The sequence below is a fragment of the Hesperophylax consimilis genome, chromosome 14 (assembly GCF_061612785.1).
Source record: "Hesperophylax consimilis isolate HC1 chromosome 14, BYU_Hcon_1.0, whole genome shotgun sequence".
Taxonomy (NCBI): Eukaryota; Metazoa; Arthropoda; class Insecta; order Trichoptera; family Limnephilidae; genus Hesperophylax; species Hesperophylax consimilis.
In genome coordinates this window covers 35108110-35117779 of record NC_142849.1, presented here as the reverse complement: position 1 = coordinate 35117779, position 9670 = coordinate 35108110, and the positions used below count along the sequence as shown (strand labels likewise).

Here is a 9670-nt window from a genome sequence, read left to right as displayed (position 1 = left end):
CAGTGTTAGTCAAATTAAATACCTTCATTAAAATATTCCACTACCTGAAAAAACTTCAATAAGGTATGCTTATATGTTGAAATTGATGTACTAAATATATCAACAACATAGTAGTATTTTTTATTTTTTTTTTATTTAAAAAAATATATTTCTTTTATATAATAACAAAAATATGTTAAACTAAAAAAACTAATTACAATAAAAATGTTTTCTTTTTAACGTAACTACCCAATTCAATAGAGAAAAACGTTTCTCGTGTTTGATTTGGGGAGTAGTGCCATTACAATATATTATATTGGGTAAAGAAAAGAAAAAAAGTTTTTATTTGTTCATATTTGTTTCCTAGCTGTTGAATTCGTCGCATAGAAGTGTAGTATTGGGACATTGATGTACCTAGAATTGCTACAATAATACGGTAGGTACTGTCTTGTAACTGACCTGTTTGGAGTATGAAAAGATATTTCATATAATAAATCAGAGGTATCAAACATTGAATTAATGATTTTATACAAACAGGTTAAATCGGCAATGATTCTAAGATCAGATAATTTCATTAAATTTAATGAACAAAGTAAAGAAGAGTGTATGTGGCTTTGTTTTATACACAGCGCCCGAGAATTGTGTGTTGATTGATTTTGGAGTGGTGATTTTTCACAAAAACGGCGCTATACAAATTGTTATTATTATTATCAACGCTTTTATTCCAGGATTGACGAAAATTTGAAAACTTGACCTTCAAAGAGAGAGGAAGTTTACGAAAAACCTCTCGATCCACTTTTATCTTGATACTTCATGATGAAATTTTGCGCACTCTGCGTTCAAAATAAGAGAATTACTTTCAACATCTTATTTCGAAAAACTCTGCATAAAACCAGGGCAATGCCGGGAACTTCAGCTAGTTTATTATGTATTTTATTTTGGATAATTTTGAGAGAAACATGGAAACATGAAAACAGCTTGTTTAATATTGGTATCTTCAGATTTATCAATAAAACATCGCCAGGTCGTTTAAAAGTTGTTTATTATTCTCACTAACCTCGTGAGCACAAAATAACATGTCAGTTGCGATAAATATTTTCATAAATACGTAAAACATAAAACTTATTGTAACAATTAAACAGAGTTTAATGTACAATATAATTGTCACATAAACATATAAAACGTATTTCGTACGTAGATAGATATAAATTTATCCAAAGGAATCTTATAATATAATATTAGCAGGTTATAATCCATACTATTTCGAGACGCATCTTTTCAAGTAACCGAGACAGGCGAACGAACAGCAATCCTCGTGATAAGTGCACTGAAACAAAAATAAAAAAGATTATTAAAATCATGTCCAAAATTGTAGAAAGTTTACTGACAAGCTTGTGCTCATTGATGTATTGTAGCCATTTTTAGTCAATGATTGTAGCTATATTCTCATGGCTTGGCCTCATCGACCAATAAATACATCAATGCTTGGCATGGAGCTACAACTAGAGGCGCCACCGCGTACAGTGAGTACTAATATTTAGACAATGATTGTAGGTCCATGCCTTAGAGTAATAATATAATTACTCTAAGGTCCATGCTTGCGCTATATTCTCATGGCTTGGCCTCATCGACCAATACATCAATGCTTGGCATAGAGATACAACTAGAGACGCCACTGCGTACTAATATTTCGTCGAAACTTGTTCCGCTATTAGAACGCGATTCGGTAATTTTAGTTAGAGCGTTGGGAGAGTTAGAGGTCAGTTGGAGGTAAAAAATTCGGAACTAATTTTTTCACTTCATGTCTCATCTAATTGGCCTTTTTCAAAATAAGCGTGTTCTGTCACAGGCATGACTGTGATAACCTAATTTGAGTAGATTTGGTTGATACTAATACAATAATATGATTTATAAGTTTATTTCTGCTTATTTAAAATTATGAGAGCGGGTATGTTAAAAAAATACAGTTTACGGATATGTCCAATTTTAAGGAGCGGTTTTCACGGTTTTGTTACTAAAATAAAATCATTATATGCATACATATATATATTTTTTTTTATGTATTTTATTTTTAAATAAGGATCCGTCAAGAGATGATGTGTTACATCGTTCCAGGAGGCGTTTAATAAGACTCGCTTAGGGTTGTGGCTTGTGGTACCTACCGATGATGTAATGAAGGTTACAATTTATTTATTTTTACGGTGAAAAAACATAGTATCTACTTGATTTATTTCCGTGAACAGATTTCTCTCCTATGGCCTATTTTTCGTGATAATAAATGTTTTTCCCAAGCGCGCTCGATGACGCAGTGTTGTTAAAAGTTCTAAAAACGATAACATTTCTGCGGGTTTGTAATGAATCATGACCTGAGTATTGTAATGGGGTGTTTAAAACCGATAGTGTAACATACGTAACAAGTGAAAAATATCTGTGCAGTTATACAATAGCGTGAAATTAGATTACAAGTTACAAATTGTATAATAGAGATTATTCTCAATAGATAGAAGATGCTCGAAAGGGGTTATCTTGGGGTCCAATGCAACCATGTTATTGTAGACATTGGAATCTAATATCTTTGGATTATATGCATTTGCATATTCGAAATTTTTTGGTCGTTGTTGTTATAAATGAACCCCCGATTGTGTCAATAATAGGTCAAGGTTGCCTTACCCGGTGCGAGTATTACAACACAAATACATCTAATTTTTGCCGTGTGAGTCATGGGTTATTTCCAATACAGTTATCGCTCAGGTCCCTTTCTTCGAATTAAGCCTGTGATAGACCACGCCATGAGCGCGCTATATTCTCGTGGCTTGACCTATTTCTGGCGAAATGCAGAAATAGGCCAAGCCACGATGCGTATGGCGTTTTATATAACTCTATATCGCTATCCATACAATCCCATACAGACCTGTCGGATCACCTGACAGATGATGTGTTATAAGTGTGGGCGTGGCGACGATGGTGCTACGTGATCTATATTAAAAAAATATATGCGACCCCCTCTCATGCCGTAGGAGGAGAGAGGGTCAGATCAATTTACGGAACTCCGTTATCATGCGGCTGTCATCTATCAAAGTGACAGATCTCATACAAAGAAATAATATTACGCGACAGTTCCCCAGTTGATCTAACTCCCTCTCCTGAGGAAGTAGCGTAGTGTGACACCTCAACTTATAATACTTATAGGCCACGCCCAAATTATATGTTATACGTATAGCGTCATGTATCTTAAGCTTAGTCCTTCTGGTTCGGTATCGGTAAGCAATGGACATAAATCGAAGACCCTGCGCAGAAAATTCCCACAAAGGGTGCGCTGAAGAAAACTTCACTTTTCTGCGCAGTGAGTTCGGTTTAAGTTGATTAATTACCGATACCAATCCAGAGGGACGAGCGGTCACATTTGAATTATGGAACGCCAAGATATTGGCTGGTAGGTACCTACTGCAGATACCGAAAGAACAACAAAATATGCAGATGTGTTTGTATGGCGTCATAAATTTGCACAGCGTTTTTGTCTGAAATATTCCACGTCAGCACAATTATTTTTGTCATTACAATCACGAGCGATGGAGCTTTGAAATATTCCTGTTATAAAATAATACTAAATATAATTGTCAGCCTGATAATTACATCTTTTTGGTCTGAAAAAAAGTACCTAGTATTTCCCGTGACTCGTGAGTGACAATGATCACTGATGATTATTATAATTACAACGATCTGTAACAACACATCTTAATTACCGTTTCAGGTAACTAACACTCTTTAATGGCGTCAATTAACGATGAATACATGACGTTATCGTTAATGATTATTGTTAGAAGAATTTCAACCTCCGTAGCAGAGCGGTAAGATCTGGGCTTTGCGATCGGAGGTCGCGGGTTCAAAGTCCGGTATAGCATAAAAAATTTAAAAAAAAATACACAAAAGAGAAACAAAAGAACGGTACGTTTTGTATCGACCAGGGTATCTAGCACGGTCGATCGATGAAGGTTTTATCGATAATGTTGGTAACTTGTCATCGTTCCAGAACATGACTGCAGATCTTCAACGAACATACAAAACAGTTCGCAACGACTAAATTTATTTTACGTGAACTATTGTTTGGTACATTAGCGATCTGCAGTCGTGCTCTGGAAGATGATAAATCCTTTATCGATCGACCGCGCTGGATACTGTGGTGATAAAATCGAAAGGTATATAAATGGCTATAGCTATACGGTAAATAGCCAGCTACTTCCCAGCCTTCCCTCCCAACCCCACTTCATTTTTCTGGATGGGTAGGTACTGGCTAAAGGTAGTGAGATTCATGTAAGCACTGAAGTGGTAACATTAAGGGTATTCACATTAAATAAAGATCTAATGAAAGTGATAAACCCTCTGAGGGAGGCATTCAAGGGGGAGGATTAAAAATCTGGTCAAATTATTCGTTTTCCTGTTAAAAATGGGACTGCAGGCTTATAACGAATGAATTTAAAGAGTTCATAACAAAGTATCAGTCAAAAGCAAATGTTTTATATAATCTGTCGTCATGATATCTATTCGGAAAAGAACACGTGTTCTCGATATATTCTGAATGACTAATATTTTATCAGGAACTTCGAATGCTGTTACTTTTATAATAGGATCATTTTTCTCCGTGTACAGATTGTCATTACGAAACGTGAAGTGGACATGAAGGAAATCATTCAAAAAAATTACCACGATTTCATCTAAAAACGACTGAAAGTTTCCACAAATACACATTACATACCTTCAATCAAATCCCCAAATTGTAAAAATGAACTATAAGTGATTACAGTTTAGGAACCTACTTACAGCAAATTAATTGTTTCATCGGGAATGAGTAATCGAGTTGATGACGTGTAAATGACTTCGAAATTACGCACAAAGAACTTGTATCCGTAAAAAATCACTGGAAAATTTATAATAGAGTTAATCATTTTTTAACTGTCGATATTTATGCATGAAAATTTTTAGTTCGAGTTTATATAATTTAACGGTAGGTTCAGTAACTCCGACAGTTTGATTTTTTAGCTGAAAATCAAATTAAAAAAGTGGTAGATTTGATCAGTTAGGTATTATTTTTGGTATTCATAAATACATAATATAATATTTTAAATATTTACATACATAAATTTTTTTATTAGAATATTTCCACAAAATAAACTGCTCATTCTTACAAAATTTTGCATTTGTGATGTCTTAAAACGAATTTGGGTGATTTTTTTCCGTAATGGGGCCCGAATTTACAAGGTTGCCAGTAACTTAAAAACATCAAAAATGTCATCAGATACCGAAATCTCATTTCCATTTTTTTACCTCAAATAATGTCAAAAATCACTGGTTTAAGAATGTTGAGTACGTCTCCTAACACACTCTATATAAATATATTATATGTGTACTTACTATAGGTTCTTGAAAATTACAGAGTAATAACTGATAATAAAATTTGTACAATGAATCAAATGATAGATTGGTAACTTGCTATGTTTTACCAAGATTTTTTTTTTCAAATTACAAATTAAAGATATGATGTCTGGCGACCAGTATTATACGAGACAAAATAATTTACAACGAATGACTACTACTGTGTACGTATAGAATAGAATAAAAAATGTTTGAGGAAACACTCGACGGAAAATGCGGTTACATTGAGGAAAAATGTAGGTTTATTTTAACAGTTTTTGGTAAGTACTTTCATTTCAACCTACCTATAAGTTTAAAAATATCATATGTGAAAGTTAAAAAATGAAAGTATTTAATATACCTACTCGTGGATGTCTATATCATTTTTTGTAATTGTTCATTTAAAAAAAACACACGTAAAATTTAAGGTAAAACCGTAAAATACCTACAATATTAAAGGAGTGAACATAGTGAAAATATTGCTAATTTATTAAGAATCTCTTCAAATTATTCGTAATCCGGTTTAAAACGGGACTGCAGGCCTTTAACGAATGAATTGATAGGTTTCCCGACAAACTGTAAAAAGGGAATGTACTATCGCGAAGATGGAAAAAAACATTATATTTTCGCATTTCGTCAATATATATTATCAGGGCAAAAGCAGGAGAATGAATACGTGTTTCGATATATTAGGAATGTACTAAAAGTTTATAAATCAGCAATAATCATTTTTCTACGTGTATTTATTTGATGTATTGATACGACCACCATTCCCAAAGATATTGCATTTCAGTTATTTTTAGTTTTAATCTATCGATTATAATACCTACTCTTATAGTAATGTTATTAATGATATTATTAAGTATGTATATAACTTTTAAAGGTTTTAAACATCAATGTAATATTACAATCCATTGAATAAGAACAAAATACTAATAAATCTAAACGTAACACGAAACAGAAAAAACATCTCAACTGGAAATCTAACCTTTTATGTCTTTCTCTGGTTCGTTTAAATTTATTAGTATTATCTTCTCCTTCAATATAAATTTAGTTGTGCGCAGGTTAATTAGGGCAATTAATTGTTTATGTTGTGGATGAATGAGGGGTCATCGCAAGAGATATGAAATTTAATTAATAGCTTCTTCAAAGTACACAAATAACCCAGAAACAGACAAAAGTAACAATAATATTGACACTTGCAAACTTCTTATCAATACGCATAAGTAATAGTCTACATAAATAAATGTTCGTTTGTTCAAAATCTTAAATCTCCGAAGGTTCTTCACAGATTGCTTTCAAATTTAGACATAACGTTGCATTCGAATACGCGTGTGTTTTTATATTATTTAGACATAACGTTGCATTCGAATACGCGTGTGTTTTTATATTATTTAGACATAACGTTGCATTCGAATACGCGTGTGTTTTTATATTATTTAGATGTCACCTGTGACAGAAAACAGCGGCATATTATGTTGGACTAAAATCAAAACGCGCTATTGTTTCTATCTGCACAGACTTATTAAGCCTCAGCAACGCATGGCAGACGCTAGTAAACAATATAAACATAGGACGGTTTACCACATAGATGAATAATTATAATTATTAATTATTTACATTATTGCGAAGACGAGTGCTAACAACATAATAATGAAAATAAGTCCTTCTCCAGAACATTATCCTTATTCCAAGAAAACCAGTTTTAGCAGCTGCAAATACCACATTTTCTGACACACAGCCATAAATTATCTTGGTCACATAACCCATTTTAAAGGATTCCAAAATTATATATTTTTAAAACCTTGTTCCTGTTTATTTTGCTTTTAATTGACACAATCAATAGTATTTGTTTGTAGACTAGGCAGGTTCTCTACAAATCACAAATATTATGTACATTCTCGTTATATTTGAAAATGCATCTCAGAATATAATTCAAATAATTGGTACTTACAAATCCTCCGACAGGTTTGCAGTCTTTCTTCACGGGCTTGGGCGGAATGTAAACTGAGTTGACAGGAGGAAGGCTGTTGTAATAATTCTCCAACTGCTGCAGTCTGATGGCCAGGAGATACTGCCAGAAGTCGTTGTAGTCCTGCTGGGAGGCCAGCGCTGCACCCTGGCCCCCGCCGAAGGGAGAGCTGGTCACGGGAATCTCATTCACGGCTGGGCTTGCGACAGAAACAACCTGGTTTGCACCATCTTGGTACGCGGAACCGCAGTTTGCAGATGCAAGGACTCCCGCTACGACGAAAATGGCTAACACGATACGCATCTTGAAGTGTGTATAAACAAACACGCAAAATGTACAGTAAAGTTGTTGTTTAATTAAGTGGAGGCTGGAAACTTGCGGGCAATCAGTGGTAACTCAGAAACAAAACACTGAGTGGCGGCAGGCGACTGACGCGGGCTGAGTCGTGCAGTGGTTTTATAAGGAGTGTGACGGCGTGCGACAAAATAAACAATGATAATAATGCAGTGCCGTGCGTTGCGGTGACCGCACGCCCATGGTTCATCGTTTCGAGAATATACTTCTATACTATATGTATATGTATATCATAAATATACCACTCTCGTATATATTATGTAGGTAGGCAGGTTAAACTCGGGAAAAATAAGCGAGCGATACAATGTTATAATGCCCCGGAATGATTCCAATTGTCCATTATAGGATTGTAGCGGTATTTTTAATGTGACACATTTCAGTAGTTCACTAAAGAAGGGGTTGACAACATTTGACTTGCTGCCAAAAAACCGATTGCTCTTTTAATGAATGACTTGCAAAATTCATATTCTGTGTTTTTTCGCATGTGCTGAGCGAATTTTTTGGTTAGATTTGTGTCAACTAAAATTGCTCATGCATAACAGCTGTTTCGTCCTCTCACGGCTTATTACTTAGGTATTGATAGATACGTTGTAGTTACGTTGCAGAACCCAAAAAAATATTTTCGAATCGTACAGATTTCTCTCCAATTAACACTAACCTAACCCTATCGTTGCATATTGTGGGAGCAATGGGGTTATCCAAATTTCCACAAGGTAAGGTTGTTAACTCTCTCACTAGATGGCGTCGAGACAAATTGTCTACATTTTTTGGTGAAGATACTTAGCACTTACAATGCCTTTCTCATATAAAATAAAGTTGGTTGTTTTCAGGTGAAAAAATGTAACAAGCAGTAATTGTTGAATGAAACACTAGTATATATTGAATTATAGAGATAAGCCGCCATAGCTCAGTGGTCAGAGCTGTCGACCGGAAATCGAAAGGACACGGGTTCAAGTCCCGTTGGCGCCATGTATCTTTTATCAGGAGATTTTTCAATGTGGATGAGTGTTTCAGGCTAATAATTATTGCTTGTAAAATAATTGTTACCCTTTGTGCTATGCATAAAAATCTTGTCTTAAACATTAGTTTACCAAAAAAATTATAATTTATAACAACTTAGTACTAAAAAATTAAAAGTAATGCTGTAAAAAAATATTTTTTGGGTATATATAAAAACGAAAATACGTAATTCTTGTCGTGTTGTGTTTTGTCTCCTTTTCTCTCCCCTGTATTTGTAATCGAGCATTATCTATTTTTACCAGTGTATTAGTGGGTAAGTACATTTTTGTAAATTCCTACCTTGGCTTTGTGCTTTTGTGTGAAGGTATCCCAATTTGTTTCCTTTTTTTCTTGTTTGTTCGACTTAAGAGGAAGCTACAAGCCAAAAATGTGTATACTCTTGGTATGCCTTATATACTAGGTAATAGGCATTAAAATCGCTTGACAAACGGAGTCTAGAAACGTTAGATTTGAAGCACAAAACTGGTTTTTATTTATTTTGTGAATAATTTTATAGAAAGCAAAAAAGTTAATCAAGTGAAACTGTCACAGATAATCATAGCTATAATACAGTATTTTTAAAAAAAATTTCCTTTACGCGTTCATACATTTCTGTCGAAAAAAAAAATTTTTTTAGTAGTTTACATTAATATTTTTTATTGAGTAATTTATGTTTTATTTGTATTCTACTCAAGCGAAACGATAGGAAAACCTTCAATTTATCTACAGCATATTTTTTGATATTTATAATGTATACCAATTCGTTATAAAGATTAATCAAAATAGTAATTTAGCTTAACCTCACTTTTTCTATTTTTGTACATGAAACTAATAATTATGATTCTTTTCTAGTTTTCTATTTTTGTGATGCTTTGTAGGTGAAACTTATAATATTGATACCAAAATATGGATGTAAAATTGTACCTATTAACTCCCACCTATGGATTGTAAGTTCCT

At 33.7% G+C, this 9670-nt stretch overlaps 1 protein-coding gene across 1 annotated transcript; it reads right to left on the bottom strand.

Annotated features, from left to right (window-relative positions):
* Positions 1-1004: 1004 nt before the first annotated feature.
* On the bottom strand, positions 1005-7797 carry LOC149418224 (uncharacterized). Its single transcript, XM_089639369.1, has 2 exons — positions 7343-7797; positions 1005-1306 (listed from the first exon to the last, which is right to left on the bottom strand). Exons 1-2 carry the CDS (start codon positions 7661-7663, stop codon positions 1238-1240), a joined length of 390 nt encoding a protein of 129 aa, XP_089495495.1. The 5' UTR covers positions 7664-7797; the 3' UTR covers positions 1005-1237.
* Positions 7798-9670: the final 1873 nt, after the last annotated feature.

Coding starts and splice junctions, on each gene's coding strand:
- LOC149418224 (XM_089639369.1), bottom strand. CDS start 7,663: ATGCGTATCGTGTTAGCCATTTTCGTCGTAGCGGGAGTCCTTGCATCT. Junction 1,307..7,342: donor GCAAACCTGTCGGAGGATTT/GTAAGTACCAAT, acceptor TTTTTGTTTCAG/TGCACTTATCACGAGGATTG.